Genomic DNA, 17,864 nt, shown 5'->3' with positions numbered 1-17,864 from the left:
AGATGAAGAAATAAAAGGGCAGAATATACATCATAAAGCTTTCTAAACTCTGTGCCACTTAGCGTAGCAGAAAATCTAACCCAGTTTCCAAAGAGTTGGACAGAGCCTGCAGAGCATCCATCTCCCTGAGGGAAAATTCCCTAAGGCAGCCTGACAATGCTGGAATGTCTGTTCTGTTGGCACAATTTTCATGTGTCTCATTACTCACATGGGCTGTTTCAGGTTTAATTTTGGCACAGTCTGCTGTATTATATAACCGAATGGCACATCTTATTTTGTGTTAATCTCATTCACTAAATTTCTCAAGTTCTCACACGTAGACTGCCTTCAGTGATTTAACAAAGTTTTTTTTTTCTTCTGTAAATGAGTTGCATTTTGTTACAGGTAGTAAACCTTACTATTTCATGGTGTCATTTTTATGAATTCCCTGCAGAGTTAAAACTGAAGATGTATGAGCTGGAATACTGTAACTGTTAAAATGCATTATGCCAGATTCTGTTTCATGTTGCTTGTAGAAACGTCCTCTACACATACTCCAACAGTTCAATCTTTGAAAAAATAATCTGGAATGTAACATTTTTTGCTTATTTGCCAGAAAGCTCATAATGCTTATTTACAATGAGTCTAATTTCCTGTGTTGCATACTGTTTGTAGATCCAGTTACTGCAATTATACATGAAGTAAATACTATAATCAGGCAATTATAGTCAGTTAATCACATTGGCAAAACACATTAAAAGATGCAGATTATGCTGGATCTAATTACTTTCAATTATTTCATTAATTCACACTCTTGTGAATTATGAAAGTGTGTGATTGACTATATTGTAATAGACCCTGAAAGTATATGTGGAGCAATACTGTCATCAGCCTACATGATCATCTTTTCTGTTCTTCAGCAACAGAGTTCAAGGCCACCTGACGTGACTTGTACTGTAAATATATATGAGATGGCATTGTGTCAGCCTTCAGTATATTTAAGCTTGTAAGAAAATGCTACATCATCACTAGAGTTGTGTCATAAGCATTAAGGAGACAGGAAGGTATTTTGTCTTCTTGGTACTGCATATTTTTATGGTACATGCTTGATTTTGTGTGTCTTATACCTGTTCCAGAGTAAAGAGAAATATCTGCTTATGTCTGCTTGGGGGTGTTTATTTGCTTATGTTTATGTGCCAACTGGTATGTTTAGTAATGGATTTTATATAGAGCAAAACAAACTAGCACTTTCTTAATTCTAAACACTTTTATGTTAACCCACAATCCCCCATACTTTCTTTAAAAAAATCCCATGAATCATTAAATGCCTGTTCATTAATGCCTGTTTTTAAGATCAATCAATTTTAAACCAAATAGTGAGAAGTGCAGAAGTGCTGTAAAGGTTGCCATGAAAAAGGATGTGTTTGAATTGAGAAGTATTATCAATCAAGGCCTCTAATGAACAAAACCATTGCCAAATGAATTAACTTAGTATTCAGGTTTTACTGTAGCTCCCTTAAATTATACAGCAACAATAAATGAGTTATTTTTAAAATTACTTGTTGTTTTACCTTTCTGTTTTATACGCAGTTTATCAGGAGGTAGCCCTGCTATAGCTCTCGACTATATCGTGAACAGACTGTAAATGTTCATGGCTGGATGGATATAATGAAGACTGATGACTTTTGTCTGTGTGGAGTATGTAGGAAAGAAAGATAATTAAAGCCAAAGGCAGAAGAGAATGTATTAATCTTTGGGGTTTATACCTGTAGGTGGCTGTTAAAGCAATTTTATTATGTACAGTATATAATGTAAAATCCTGAACTCTGCCATGATTTAATTTTTTGCCAGGTTCGAAAATATGTCTTTTGATGAGTATAAAAGTTCAGAGTGACGCATCTCTCTTTGTTTCTTCATATTACTCTTGATAATTTTGTTTCTTATGGATTACTGGAGTTGCACTGTTATAATCAATTTAGAATTTAAAGGTAACTATAATAAAACAATATACAGTACAGTACCTGGAGTAAAACTGAAATTGAGGTCACAGTACTTAAACTAGATTTTTTTAAATGTCAATGAAATTTATACCATGTTACATCACCCACTTTATCTTTGAAATCTGTTATTTTCAAATATTCTAAACAGATATAATGATTGTGAAGTACACATTTATTGCCTTCTATGTACTTACAGTATGATCTATTTCTGTTGAACTCCAATTCATCCTGTAGTCGAGTCATACCTTTAAAGTTCCCTGTGGTCTTGATCTTGAAAGGGTGAAGCTGTAACAGTGATGTAAATTGGATCATGCAATAAAACTGGGCCGAACGTAGAAGTGTCATTCAGAATGGAGAGAATGGGTTTAATTTTGGAAAAGCCTGTGTTATTGTAAACCCAACCCCTTCTATAAAAAAGTCTTCCACTCCCATGAGAGTGGAAATCAATATGTTCATATTGAATTGGTCTGACTTCAGTACGTAATCCTGGCAGGAGTTTCCAAAGGTCAAACCCATGAGTTAAGATCATTGAGGCTGTTTTGGGGTGACAAAATGGTCACGTAGAGCAAGGAACTTACTCTAGAAAGGTATGGTAGTGTCATATTAGCTGACGTACTGACACTAAAGTGTCATATTTGAGGAAACAATGTTATTAAACATTACTTTGCTGTCCTTGTTCTTTTAAAGCATCCCATCTTGTTTCGTATTCTAGGTTACTTTTATCATACAAGTGATAGAACAACACACATTAGCATCTATATAAACAATTGCTTTCTATTAGCTTGGTTCTAGGAAGTAAATTGAGTTTTGAATGATGTAAACCAATGAAAAACATATGTTTTAATATTTCCATTTCTGAGATGTGAGGCCTCACTAGTGAATCCAGGTTTTCTGAATCACTGTGTGACCCCTAATGTAGGTCACTTTACTTCCCTGCATTGATCCCCTCTGCAAGTCAAGACAATATCAGCAAGACCTAGCAGATGTTATGTCCATCATTTTTGCTTTTTTGGTTAAAAGAAAATCAATTTTAGCTTTGTGTTCTTGTGATGTTTTTCTCTAAACAGCTCTTTTAATATTTTTTGTAGAATGTGGTTGAATTTATTTTTAAGGCTTAGGTGCTTTGTTAGGTTATAGCAACACAATCTAATACATTCCTATCATTCATTTTAAAAAGATAATTGTATATGAGCCTACCAAAGCTGAATAGTTTTATATGTTGAGGTTTATTATTCATTTTTAGATATTTTGGTGAATAAATCTCCCTGTTTAAAGTGAAGAGGAAGCGAAATGTATCAGTAAAATGTGCATTTGAACCATGAATAGCAATTTGAAAAGCTGGTGTTCATGCTTCTTTGTGAATACATGGGTCCATTATGATTTTTCCTGTTTTGGGAGTAGAATTTCAATCCAGGGTTTGGAGTTAATGGCACATAGCAAGAGACCAGAGAAATGAAAAAAGTCCTGCCTTTGGTTTCTCTGTTCTACCAAGTCTTTGGTTTTCACTTTCCATGTTACAATATTTTTAGATAGTATGCTGAATAGCTTTAAGCCCTTCCTCCTTCCTTATCCCAGTTTAGGTGATTTCATGAAGGTTTGATGCTTGTCTGAAAAAAGAAAAGTTGCCTTCCACGCTCTCAGTACCTTCACATTCTGCTAAGAAAAATAGGATGTCTGGCAATCTTACAAAGCTCACAAGATCTCTGATTTTAAGCACGGTTTTAATGAAATCTCAAGTCTGTTCTCAACATTTGTAATTCAAGGGGATACACAACTAACCTCAAATAAATAATATTTAAACCAGTAACCGTTCAAATACAGTCTTTGTAGAAAATCCATATACTTTATGCTGATTTTAAGATGGTGGTACAGTATTTCACTTTAATAAATCAAGTATGCTCAAACATGACTGTACACTTACTTAACCTTGTACATCACAGTGTCTTTTGAAATGTATGAGAGAATGTCTCCCTCTGCTGGATTTAGATATTAGTCTACACTACATCACATACTGAATTTGATTAATTTACATAGGCTTAGACTAAATTAAGGAACACATGAAAAGAGGACACCAAATTGGCTTTTGTTTGATTGTTATGGATCCAATGATGTAATTGTGTCATTCTGTAAAAGAATCCTGAGGAACTGTCATCAGTAACATGGATGGAAAGTTCGTTCCAGATACCTACAACCCTTTAAACTGCACAATGTGTTTTACTGTTTCAGAAATGCAACAGCATTACATAAGTGATCATAAGATGTCTCCAGAATCTTCTGTTGCTTCTGTTCACTACGTTTTAAGTCATGCTGGTATTGTTAATGTACATAATGTACATACGTAAAATATACAAAAAACACCTGTCAAACTTACTGTGAAACTTAAATTTATAAAATTCCTAAGTGAAATGAGGGATACAAGAAACATAAACGTATTGCACCAAATCATTTAATTTATTTGGGATATGTTTTATTTTTTAGGATTACAGTATTTAATAAAATAAGACTGCTTGTCAACTTTGTTTTCACCTTTGTCACTTTTCTGTATGATATAAACCGGAGATGTTCTACCACTTAATTCTTCCCATAACTATAAATTTTGGAGGCCAAGATATTTTGCCGATGGGGCCTTAGTCAAATTAATAAAATATTAATTAATAATAAAAAAGAGGAAAATACAAGAAATGCATTTGAATGCATGTTTTTTACACAAAGTGTTGTGAGTGTCAGTAAATGATACTCTGCCATGTTGTCAACCTTATACCCTTTTTGCTTTTATTTCTGTCGACTGCTTCACTGAATTTCACTGAGGATCAGAGCATGAACTTCTGAACTTTGCAGAAACTTTCTTTTAGATTACATATTAACAATGCATAATTGTTGTGTTACCATAAACAAAATTTGCTTTTACTTAGAGAATAGTCTTTTTGGAACTCAACGACTTTTATAATTGGTAGATTTAGAAAAGCAGTTTCCCTAAAGTGGAATTACCATAGCTCATGATTTAAACCCAATGGCCACTCAGATGAAGCAGCCAAAACCAGACAGTTTCGGCGACATTTCAGAGGTTTTGCCATTGATCTTGTAGTACAAAGGGGGGATAACAGAATCAAAGTTGGAAATATATGACACAAGTGTCTGTTTTGTAATGACAGTGGTTTCACCTCCAAAATGGTTGTCCTCTGTCTTTGGTCAGGAACTTAATCCAAACAAGATTTCTATTAGTGTACCCACCTCTTTATTTTCCTGTAAAACATACTCACTTTTGTATTTGATGGATTCATTTTCTTGCTTTATAGGTAATGATTAAGCTCTTAAGAATGTAACTATCTTTTGTAATTAAGCTTGTCAAGAACAATTCAAGGGGACAATCTGCACATTTATTAAACAAGAATAGGGTGACAAGTCATATGTGAGTTTTGCTTTTATTTGTAGAACTCTCTAAGTCTTTCTTGAAAATAAAAATTACATTTTTTATTCATCAGTACTGTAAACCAGGGGCAGTATTGTGTTTAATACGCAGAAACAGAAAAATGATCAGTTAACATATTATTCCATAGGCCAGCATGAATCTATCCACAATGTGTTTCTGGGAACTATTTTCTTTTTATAATTACTGGTGTTCTTTCTGCGGTTATGGCTCTGAGAGGCTTTCTTGTTCTGTGTTCTGAGTACCAATATCTGGATACACATGCATTTAAAGATTAAGCAGGAATAAATGTCTGTTGTTGGTAAACTACTAGTTTTTCTCTTAGATATGAACATTTCTTCAATATTAATGAAAGGTGGGGGTAGGTTGACTAGGATATTATACAATATGTTCAATTGCAGTGATATGCTGAATATATACAGTACTTTATATGCTTATACAGTCTGATATGATATTATGATTCTGTCACTTAAAAGTTCTTAACAGAAAAAATATTATTTAATTACATTTTTTGTTTTATCGATTTGTTTACAGTATGTCCAATATTGATGTTATTCAATACTGAGAACTGTATGTAAAATCAATCCACTGTCCATTAGTGTTACTGATCAATGGGAAACAAGTACTCATCAAGTAATGGCAGCTTTCAATCTCTTTATCCCACAGCCACATTTGCACTATACTTTCCCCAGAAAAAATACTCTGAGAATGTCTTTGTTGGACAGCCTGCTGGGACACCCATTCTTCAGCTCCATGTGATGCTCGACAATGAGTCAGAGACCGCCCACTTCTGCCTGCGTCAATTAACCGAGTACCCCAAAATCAAGCTCTTCCACCTGGATGAGAGAACAGGGCTCCTTTCATTAAACAGGACTTTGGACTGGAGTGATTTTGCCCCACCATGTGAGTTTAAGTTTAAGTCAGTTAAAGTACATCAGAGAAACTTCCATCAAAGGCTTTGATTCTAACTAAGTAAAGTGATAGAGATTAAACAAAGCATCACCATCATTTTGTGTAACACATTGCCTAGAATAAAATAGGGAAAAGTCTCAAAATAACCAGAGTAAGAAGAAACACTCTAAACCTCCTTCAAACCTAAACATAATTCCTTAACAAGTAAAGATCTGTTGTACTGAGATGAGTGAATTTTTTTCCTAGCCAATAGCTGGACTGGTCCTGTGAAGAAGCTGCCTCTACTGGCACGTGCTTCCCAGAAACCCTTCAGAGATAAGAGCTGTCATGGGCAGACCGTCCATGGGCAGGATGTGTCAATCTACATCAACTTCTACAACACCACAGCACCCTCCTGCAGCCAGCAGATGCCCAAGCAGCTGTGCTTTCCAGAGCATGACTCCAGTCCTCACATCAAAGAGAACCGACTGCCTGGAGTTTTCCGTCAGCTCAGACGCCTGCCTCCACATTACCTCTGCCCCAACCTCACCATAACCTACAGCATAGAGACAGGTATCCCAACATCAACTCCATTTACTCAACTGGTTTAAACTAATTTACACCGCAAACACCATTATGCATACATCCATCTTTTTTTCTTTGCAATAGGAGTCTGCTATTGAAGAGAGTGTTTAATTTGGGGCCTTTTATATAACCATTTTTATTTGGTCTTAGGTTGCTGATCATTTAGAAAGAGCTACTGTAGTAACCATGTTATGTCCCTTTGAAAGCAAGAGCTGGGACTTGGTGCTTTGTGATATCATTGTTGGCCTTCAGTACGGTGCTTGGATTGTGCATGCATGCTTTAAAAAGCTGGAATTTAAGAAATAGTCCACATCAGTCTATATGAGGCAATTGTGTTTTTCTTTGTCGTAACAGAAGAGTCATCTCCGTTTGTGTTCAATGAAAGCAGCTCGGAGGTGGCAGTGTCCAGACCGCTGGACCGCGAGGAGAGGGAGGTGTACGAGCTGCTGGTGCAGTGCACTGTGAGGACTGAGCTCATGCTCACACGCCTCTCACAGCCACTGCTGGTGAATGTCTATGATGAGGACGACAGCGCCCCCTTCCTGAACGGCACAGATACAGTGGAGGTGGTGGTCGAGTTTAACCGAAAAGAGGTGGGCTTAAATCCTGAGATCACCCTCCTATCTCCCTGCGTGATTCCAGCCATTCGATAAACACATTCGAAAAATGTCTCAGTAAGGTCCCTTATGGAGAGGGCCATGTGGCATTCACCCCAAAAATGAGTTCAATGATTATTGTAATTGTTGAAAGGTTATTGTCGACTGAAATTCAACAAGAAATGACAATAAAATAATTAAGATAAAATGCCACCCACTATAAATAAACAGGAAGGTGTTAACATTTTTGGTGTGTATATATTTGTGATCAATCCAAATGCATTTTTTATGAGCAATCTTGTAGAGCATCTGAAAAGTAACAGTAATTAAGAATACATATTCAAATTCTCATCTGGGGTGCTTTACTGTATGTTCTCCCTGTGGCTATATGGGATTTTGCCACCTAACTGGGTGTTCCAGTTTCCACCCACAATCCAAAGACATGCAGCCTACATTACCTGTCATCTCCAAACTGACCTTGTGTTTGCCCTGCCATGAACTGGCATCTCATCAAGGGTGGATCCTCTCTGACATTCTCTGCCTCTGTTCACCGCAACCCTGTCGTGGACTAAACTGCTTTTGAAAATCGATGAATGGGCTATACAAATTACACTTTGGACACAATATTAGAATGTTCAAGGCTGCACATCAACAAGTAAAGGTTTCACTGGAAGAAGACTCCACAGCCGAAATGTTGTATCTCCTTTGCTTGTTCCTTTGCATGATGTTAGCATGCAAATATTATCTGAACATTAAATTGGTGGATTGTGATTTTTGAAAATAATTTAAAAATATTTAATCCCCTTTTCTTAAATTGCATGCATGTGGAAAGTGTAGTCATATTTAATGTGATGTATAAATCATACTGTTTGATTTTACTTTTTCAGGGGGCTGTCTTGGGAAAAATGCTGGTTTATGATAAAGACACCACGCCAATATACCCTAAAGACCAGAGTCATAACAAGTATGTGGGAACTATGATGACCAACGACCCCTGGATTAAAGAAACGTTTAAAATAGAACATATTTTTAAAGAGGAGAAATTTGGCAACCAGGTGCGAGGGACAGTCCATGAATATAGTGAGTATTGAGTAAGAAAAGATGAGGCCAGAGTGCAGTATCTTCAGCCTTGATTTGCAGCCAAGAATTAATGCATAGATTGCCTTTTTTAAACATCGGTGCCTTTTTTCAGTTCAACAAACCAATTTTATGATGAATGTCATGTTTTAGACTCTAGTGTAGGGGTCTGCTATTACATAAACATAATTTTCTTTAATACAGCATAAGCTTTGTGTTTAACTCAAGCCAAGATCTTTCTTAATGATTATCAAGATCTAATAAGGAGAATTGGATGAAAAAAATGTAATTGAAAAGTTAGGGAAAAGTGTAATTGGCCTCCTTTGCTTTTTAGAATGATTACAAGTCAGAGGAGAATCTTCAGACTATCATACTTACTTGGTGTTTTGCATATTTAATCCCAATAGCTACAAAAGCTTCTTTAAATATCCCATTTAATTAGCTACAACACCTTAGCTAGGCAACTTGTTTCGGTCACCCATCAACTGCTGAGTAAAGATGTGTTTCTAAATCCACTATCTTCTTTACCTTTTGTGTCACTAGGTCTTTGTATCATTTATAATCAGGAAGTAGTTCATTTGACCTTGTCATTATCCTAAAGATGTAAATTCATACAGATCTTCTCTCTTTGCTGTAGTTGATCTCTTTGACTGGTATCTTAATCATAGCAGCACAGTCAACGTGCTATGTTAATGCCCTATAGAAAATAGCTTTTGGATAATAATGCTTATCACGGTATTTGAAGAGAGAGGCATTAATTTCTTGAGCAGCATTGCTGTTTCCCAGATTTGTGTCTTCTCACTCACACTTTATACGTTTTTTTGAAGAAAACAATGCTGAAATAATAAATACATTTCTCAAATATTAATTTAATTTTCAATCACTTCTTTGCTCCAAAGAACTTCATAAGTTAAATATTACCTTTTGTGCTAGACAGAATAAAGTAAATGCAGTAAAACAAATTGGTTATGATTGCATCTCTAATTCAATTCAATGCAATTCTAATTGAATGTTTTTTTTCTAATACTTTGTAATACTTTATAGTACTTTTCTGTAACAAGTTTGCCCCTATGTGAAGTAATGGGCTCAGGGCAACATCACTTTCAGTTAAAGATGTTTTTTTTTTTACTTGGGGGACAAATGTCTAATCAATCAGTCTTGTACAGATTCATTTCTCTTGGAAATAAACTCTCTCCACCCTTCTTCACTCTATACTGTCCTTTGATATTCTGCCATCCAGTCAGTTGTGCATTCTTTTTAGATGGTGTTGGGGTTATAAAGCCTGGCAAAATACTGTATTTCCCTATCTACTTTCACTAATTTAACCAGGTCAGATGTAGGAACTAAAGACAGAAGGAAGCTACTTTTTTAATAAATGTATTTTTTTTCCTTCTCAAAAACAAAGACATCCCTAATACACTGCAAATGTTCTAAGTTTGAGTATGTATGCAGAGCGGTTTCATATTGTATCTAAAATGAATGTCACCTGTGTGAAGGAATTCTTAAGTTAAATATTTTTTTCTAATTTTTTGTGTAGAGATTCCTGGTAAGTAATTGTAGAGATCGGTTTTGAAACCCCCTTTTGTGGTTTAAGGTCTCTTTTCATGCCGTGCTTCTAATGCTATTGTGTGTCTGCAGGTCTAATTCTAAATAAAACCTTATCAATGGAGGAGAAAAGGTCACTCCAGCTGGATTATCTTGTCAATGACACAGAGTTCCATGGTCCAGAAGGAACAGTAATGCTTCATTTCAACATCACCGTACTGCCCGTCTACATCAGCTTTACCAATGTTAGCTTCCTGTTTACTGTAGACCGGAAAGCTGCCCCATATACACAGGTATCCTTGCATTTACTCTTTTTTATTTAAAATAGAATTTTGCTTTGCTCACTGCTGTATGTGTAGTATAAGCATTGAACATGTATCAAATGTGTTAAAATGTTTATTAAGCTTACAAGCAAAGGTGTAATTGAAACAGGTAGTTTTTTGTGCCTGTAACATACTACAAAGATGTTACAGTATCACTCAAGTACATTCTCATCTCAATTAATTTTTTTTTCCATTATCATACCACAAGGAATATCTAGTACTCATTAAATTCATACATTCATTTGATTCATTATCAAAAACCTCCGAATGTAATTAAACTCCAATGTAAGGCAGGGAGTGGCAGCAGAGAGCCTATAATATCTCTAGTCACGCAAGTGAGATACGAGTTTCCTTAGAGGGCATGGGTACATACAATGGAGGACACAAATGGGCAAGACTGTCTTTTATATATTCATTGCTATAAGCCAATTCTCATTCTCTTAGAGTGTTTGATTTCATCTATATTTGATCACTGAATAGCGCAGCCCCTGGTGTTTGAGGGCATCAGACTTGACTGGCAGTGAAGACAAGATTAAGGAGAAATAATGTCTTTGTTTTCAATGCGATTTATTTCAGATTGGCACTGTCTGTGTGGACAACTGCAAGAAATTCCAGGGAATCGAAGTCACTTACAAACTTAATATAGACAGGAATGCCTCCTTGCTGGTCAAAACGTGCTATGCTGCAGTTGCTATTGAGCAGAGTCGAGAGGATTCTTCAGCAATTCTATATGTCAATCGTACTGATTCACTTCGAAACAAGGATTGCCAGGACCTACAGTACATTGTTGTAGCTCAAGAAAGACAGAACAAGCAGACACAGGCAAAAACACAGCTGACCATTACACTTGTAGGGACAGGTAGGTTCTTCTTTAAGTGATGGGAAAATATTCTTCTTTAAATTGTTATATTACTTCAATTCATAAAAGACAAACAATGCACTTTTGATTATACTACTAAAAAGTAAATGTGCTATGTTATCCATTTGCTTTCTAATTTCCTTTTCTCTGTTATGAGTTTAAGACAAGAACATTGAAAGTTTGATGAGTTAATGGTTTCTTGTACCGTATGTGATATGTTTATTTAAGAAACATATCCAGACATTTCTTAAAAAAAGCTACAATATTAGCTTCGAAAACATGAGTGGGTAGCTTGTTCCACACTCCATTACTGATTTTTATAAAGATGTGTCTCCTAATCGAAATCTTAAATGCACTTGTTCTCAGTCTTTATCTTTGTTCAAAGGCTTAACAATAAGTTTACACCCAAATGCTAATTTCTACATTTTGCTAGACCAGTCAAATAACAGGTGCCCACAGTTTTATTGGTGGTTTCTCACATTTTTTGCTGCTACTGTTGTTGTTTATAGCAGCTGGGAAGAGGAACCTGGAGAAGGACTGTCCCCTGTCATGTGCTGAGAGAAGACAAAGGGCAGAATGCGAGACGTGCAGTGGCTTGGGGTCTCCCACTGGGAGATGCCAGTGGAGACAGGGGAACAGCAAATGTAATCTTCCCTCTTGCACCTATGTAACTGTCCACCAGTCTCTCCTCTTACAATCTCAGTGCTGTGGCGCAGGCTGATAAGTGTGGATCCTCCACCAGCTAACATGAGAGAGATTCAGAAACTGGTAGATTTTTTTTTTTCTGGGACAGATTCCACAGGCAGAAAGTGTGCAGTTTTTGCCAGTTGAGGGGAGGGGGGCAAGACCTCATTGACATCAGCAGGGTGGCAGCTTTCTGACTCCAGTCACTGCAGAGATTATTGGACTCTCCTGGCCTTCTGCTATGGAGAGATCTTGCTTTTGCTTTCTTCCACAAACTAGGGGGGCTGCAGTTTGATGTACAGCTGTTTTTGATGAATGTCAGTAGGCTGCATTGTTTATCCAGTTTTTATCTGAATATGTTATTTACAATGCATACAGGAGCAGTAGGAAGAAAGCTGGAGTCTGGGAGTGCGAATTGTCTTCTAGAGGAGCCTTTCATCTACAAATTTGCTCTGAATTGTCCATTGTTAATCTCTCCTACAGTAGTTGTACTGCTATTTTAATGAGAAAGAGTGTCACAAAAAAGACTCATCTGCTTGACACAGACAGAAAGAATGGAAGTGCTGCTGCTGTGGCCTCTGAGTTGGAGGTCAGATCAGGGCACTGGATCAGCTTGTTTTTTATCAAAACTTGCAGGCAGCATTGGGGAACACAGATCTAGAGGTGCTCAGTCACTTTTTCACAGAAAACACTGTACAAACAGAGCCTCCTCTTTCTGAATCTCAGGCACAACCACATAGTAGTGTTATTTGTCATCAGCTATTGAAATGTTTGAGTTTTAAATAGAGAATTTTCTTTGTCATTCTTTAGAAAAGAATCATTTTGTTCACTCTGTCTTAAGGTTAGTCATTTTAAAACACTCAAGATCTGCTGAAATACATTTGAGGGAGAAGCTGAATGGGGGTAGATTAAAAGCTCTAATGAACTAGTGCGTATAAACTACCACTGCAAAAGAATCTGGGGGAATTCTGCAGACTGTTGTAGCCACTAATTCATTTTTAGAAACGGTTCAACCTGGAACTGATGACAGATGCCCTTTCTGTTTGCAAAGGGAAACTGTTTCCATTGTCTCCTGTACTGCACCAGATTGAAACGACTGTTTGGTCGTCTCAAAGTCTTTGTAGAAAATACCCCCAAAAAGGAGAAGATCAGTACCAACTAGCTAACCATTTACTGGCTTCAGCTAAACTGGCTATTACTGAGAGCCAGTTTAACTAGGTGACGAATGCTTTGACTTTGGATGTGCTAGCTGTTTTCGGGGTGCAAGTAGTGTCCAGGCTGAAGTGAGGGCTTGCCCTTTACAGGCTTACTTATCAGACTGACTTGTTCCAGGAGATGTGGGCAGTAGGGGAGGTGCTGTGTGCTGTGAAAAAATGCGGAATTAATGCTATCTTGTTGAAGTGAGGTTTGGGGAGTAATTGCTTCATTTTAAACTGTGTTTTTGATCATAGTTGTTACAGTATTTTTTGTGTGGGGGAAGAGGTGGATGTGAGGTTGTTGTTTTTTTTTAATTGACGGGAATAAAAATTGTTTTTAAAACCTAAACCTATCAATCTTTCTTTTTGTCTGTCTAGCTGTAATTTATTATTTTCAACAGAATTTACAGTATGATTATGGAGCTTATAGAGTAGCAACCTATCTAAAAGAAAACTAGCCTCCAAATGTGTTTTCGACACTACTTGTTGTTTTTTTTCCAGGGATTTCAACCAACTACTCCACCTGCTCTCCAAGCCTCAAGACTTGTCCTGACGGTCACTGTGATGTCATTGAGGTCAAGGACAAGGCAATTTGTCCTCAAGACTGCACAAGTAAGAAACACTGGTCTGTCCCTGTAAAGAACGGGGTGTCCAGAGATACCCTAGAAAAGTGCATTTGTTCAATTCCAAAATATTCTCTAAGTGGTTGTCTCTATTAATAGCCTCTGGCCAGCGTGCCTGGAAATGGATGAAACTTGACACTTAAACTTAATCCAAAAGTTTGGTTCCAATACAAGTTTTACAAACCATTGCTACATAACAAATATCTATTTTATGTGCTAATTTTTCGGTTGCTGTTTCCCTTAAAAAATCCATTGGCTTTTGACAAATTTAACCCTCTTGATTTTCATTACTGTATTGCTTTCCAATGCAGTTTAGACCTGCTATTGGGATAAAATCCATTTTTACTTTAGTGTAATTTAAGTCTGTGTGAAGTGGTTATTTATACTAATGAACATATAATTTACAGTAGTAGTTCAGGTGGGTAGCTGCGTCAGCATGCGTAGGCTGCAAAGGAACAAGTAATAGGTTTATTCCATGCTGAAAAAAAAAAGAAAGAGAACACAACGTTTCGGCCGTGGGGCCTTCTTCAGGTGTGAGAGAGACAGGGCAGTAGGCAAAGGTAAAGTAGCGGGAGAACAATGGTTGGGAGGGAGGAGGAGTGAGAGGCGGGAGCAGGGGACAGAAAGAGAGGCCAATCAAGAGGTGTGAAGTCAGAATGGGTGCAGAGAGGTGTGAAATGAAACTTCCAATGAATGGAGAAAATTTAAAAGAACAGTTAAGGGAAGGGAGAATGTGTGATCCTAGCTGCAGAATAATTTTAGTTTCGTGGTTTTTCTGATGTATGAGTTCGGAAAACCGTCTTTGAGAACACAGACGGAGAGATTAGAGTGGTCGTGGCCGTCAGAGGTGAAATGAGAAACAATGGGCTTGGAGAGATCTTTAATCTTCACAGCCCTGACGTGTTCTCTGAAGCGGTCTCCGAGTTTCCTTCCTGTTTCTCCAATGTAGATGGCTGGGCATTTACTGCAAGAGATACAGTAAATAAGGTTGCTGGAGGTACAAGATGCTGTCTGGGTGATCCGGAATTGTCCTGAGGGGCCTTGAATGAGTGTGGTGGTGGCTGTGTACTTGCAGGTGATACAGCGAGCTCTGTTGCAAGGGAAAGTGCCTGGTGTGGATGGTCGTTGAGGGCGGTCAAGGGAGCTGTGAACAAGGAGGTTACGCAGATTAGGTGGTCGGCGATATGAGATGATTGGGCGATCAGAAAAGAGGGCCCCAATGGAGGCATCATCCTGTAGGATGGAAAAGTTGTGGTTAATGGTCCTGGGGATAGGAAGTGTGTTAGGGTGGTAAGGAAGCACCAAAGGAATGTGGTTGTTACGGCGGGAGTTCCTGATCGGGTTGATGGTCCGGGGGGTGTTTTTGGCTCGGGCAAGGGCCCTGTCAATCACACTGCTGGGGTATCCTCTGTTGATGAAAAATGAGTTCATTTCGAGGGCTTGGTTCTCGAAGTCGATGTCGTCGCTGCATAGTCGTCGTAACCTAAGGAACTGTGAAAAGGGAAGAGGGTTTTTAGTGTGGTTGGGGTGAAATGAGCTGTACAGGAGGTAGCTGTGTGAATCCGTGGGTTTGTAATAAACTGAAGTGGACAGTCGGGGGTAGTTGATAGACAAGTGGATGTCTAGAAACGGAAGAGTGGTGGAAGATATGTTAACCGTATATTTGAGGGACGGGTGGAAGTTGAAAGTACACAGCCACCACCACACTCATTCAAGGCCCCTCTGGACAATTCCGGATCACCCAGACAGCATCTTGTACCTCCAGCAACCTTATTTACTGTATCTCTTGCAGTAAATGCCCAGCCATCTACATTGGGGAAACAGGAAGGAGACTCGGAGACCGCTTCAGAGAACACGTCAGGGCTGTGAAGATTAAAGATCTCTCCAAGCCCATTGTTTCTCATTTCACCTCTGACGGCCACGACCACTCTAATCTCTCCGTCTTTGTTCTCAAAGACGGTTTTCCGAACTCATACATCAGAAAGACCACCGAAACTAAAATTATTCTGCAGCTAGGATCACACATTCTCCCTTCCCTTAACGACAGACTACTGTTCTTTTAAATTTTCTCCATTCATTGGAAGTTTCATTTCACACCTCTCTGCACCCATTCTGACTTCACACCTCTTGATTGGCCTCTCTTTCTGTCCCCTGCTCCTGCCTCTCACTCCTCCTCCCTCCCAACCTTTGTTCTCCCGCTACTTTACCTTTGCCTACTGCCCTGTCTCTCTCACACCTGAAGAAGGCTCCACGGCCGAAACGTTCTGTTCTCTTTCTTTTTTTTTTCAGCATGGAATAAACCTATTACTTGTTCCTATATAATTTACAGAAAGTGTTAAAAAGTGCAGAATTTTATTTTGTGACTTCCTAATGTTTTTAATATTTGTTATTTAAAAGAAATATTTCTAATAGTATGTTAAATTCATATTGCAAAACAGTTAGTTAACTGAATACTATCAGATTGACTAAAACATTAATAGTCCGCTCTAGAATTTCAAGCCTAGTATGCTTCTTTTTTCTCTTTTATTAGCTCAGAGGATCATTGGTGGTCATGAACAAGGCCTGATGTCTGGTATCAAAGCTGGATATGGAACATGTTACTGCTACTCAGAGAACTGTTTCTGTGAGAAAAGTGATATTGAAGGTTAGTGACTGCTTGCCAAATCAATACAGTTGGAATCTTCCCATTGACAGTCATTAATGTATCCTACTCGTGACAAGTCCTATCCTAACTGCCACTGTTGTGTGCAGAAAGCTGAACAAATGCAACTCACTCTATCGTCAGCTGCAACTTCTCCTGAGAGGTGGAGTGTAAGAGTAATAAGATGTGGAAATACAGGTGTATTGCATCATTACATAATGCTTACAAAGCCCTAAAAATAATAGTAATAATGCAATGAAAAGGAAACCCTTAAAAAAAACTTTCCCCTGCTTGAAATCTTTATGTTCTTAAAAGTCAGTTTAATTGGAATATTTTCTCAGAATTACTGGACGTAAATGACTTCTAATTCAATCCTTATCACATGCATTACTTTTTGTATCTTACATTGTTAGATGCTTTATATATTATAGGTGCAAACTATCTTTTTGAACAAGAAACTGTTAAAAAGAAATGGCTCATAGAATCTCAAAGCCACACCCACTGCCTGCACTTAAAGTATAGATTAATAAGAGAAAAAGATGTGTGCTGCTTGTTTCAAAACTGGGCAGCTCTTTCTATGTTGTGTCCACTTTACCTGAAACATATTTTCCTCTCTGAAGATGCTCAGATCTGAACATTTTCTGACGTACTTTTGTCTCTTTCAGAGGTCATGTGTGATGATGTCTGCAAGACCGTTATCGCCACTGCAGTCTTGCTCTCCTTTATTGTCTCTGTGCTGCTCTCCTCCTATTTCATTCACCGCTATCACAAGAACTCTCCCAAGCCACCAATAGCCTCTGCTGAGATGACATTCCGACGTCCTGCACAATCATACCCTATCAGTTACTCAGCCAACAATGTGCGCAGGCCCTCTGTCGATTCCATGGAGAACCAAGTGGCTGTGGACACATTTAAAATCCCTGTAAGTGTCTTGATCACATTTTTGCAAAAGCATTAGCAAAAGTTAACAAATTAAATAATTTTAGAGTTGCCTTACTAATTATCAGACAGAGTGCACACAATGACCATTGAGTGATAAACCTCATACAGTATATTGTAGGCAAGGAATCATTGATCACAGTAAATAAGGAATGCCACTGAGCAGAGTGCAGCTTCAGCTGGTGGTAAAAGTTCTAATTACAGATTGGAAACGGATGAGTCTTAAGGAGAGGGTGAACAGTGGTGATGGCCTGAGCTCTTCTAATTTTATTGAGCTATTCATTACACTAGGGATGAGAATGGGCCCTAGAGATGCTAAGCAAAGAGGAGAACAGGTATGATGCCATGGTATGAGAAAAACGAAGGTAGAGAAAAGGCAAGCAGCAGAATCTGAATGAGCTGAATAGCTGAATAGGCAAATAGCTCTGACTAGAGGCCAGCCAGAAGGAAGTTGCGATAGTCCAGGCGTGATAACACCAGGGTCTGAACTAGAGTTGTG

General features: G+C 37.9%; 1 protein-coding gene across 2 annotated transcripts in view; it reads left to right on the top strand.

Annotated features, from left to right (window-relative positions):
- Positions 1 to 17,864, top strand: part of ret (ret proto-oncogene receptor tyrosine kinase) — a 44,593-nt gene that overhangs the window by 13,903 nt on the left and 12,826 nt on the right. The window contains exons 2-11 of one of the 2 annotated variants that reach the window (XM_069189118.1): positions 6,073 to 6,309; positions 6,565 to 6,870; positions 7,237 to 7,475; positions 8,366 to 8,558; positions 10,194 to 10,393; positions 11,000 to 11,282; positions 11,795 to 11,926; positions 13,664 to 13,774; positions 16,316 to 16,429; positions 17,092 to 17,348. In XM_069189118.1, coding sequence (XP_069045219.1) covers positions 6,073 to 6,309; positions 6,565 to 6,870; positions 7,237 to 7,475; positions 8,366 to 8,558; positions 10,194 to 10,393; positions 11,000 to 11,282; positions 11,795 to 11,926; positions 13,664 to 13,774; positions 16,316 to 16,429; positions 17,092 to 17,348 — 2,072 coding nt within the window. Of the gene's footprint in view, positions 1 to 6,072; positions 6,310 to 6,564; positions 6,871 to 7,236; positions 7,476 to 8,365; positions 8,559 to 10,193; positions 10,394 to 10,999; positions 11,283 to 11,791; positions 11,927 to 13,663; positions 13,775 to 16,315; positions 16,430 to 17,091; positions 17,349 to 17,864 lie in introns of both variants that reach the window. The other variant, XM_069189117.1, reaches the window with a different exon arrangement.

Source organism: Lepisosteus oculatus, chromosome 4 (genome assembly GCF_040954835.1).
Source record: "Lepisosteus oculatus isolate fLepOcu1 chromosome 4, fLepOcu1.hap2, whole genome shotgun sequence".
Classification (NCBI taxonomy): domain Eukaryota; kingdom Metazoa; phylum Chordata; class Actinopteri; order Semionotiformes; family Lepisosteidae; genus Lepisosteus; species Lepisosteus oculatus.
The sequence above is the reverse complement of the archived record's forward strand: the minus strand, read 5'-3'. Positions and strand labels throughout refer to the sequence as shown.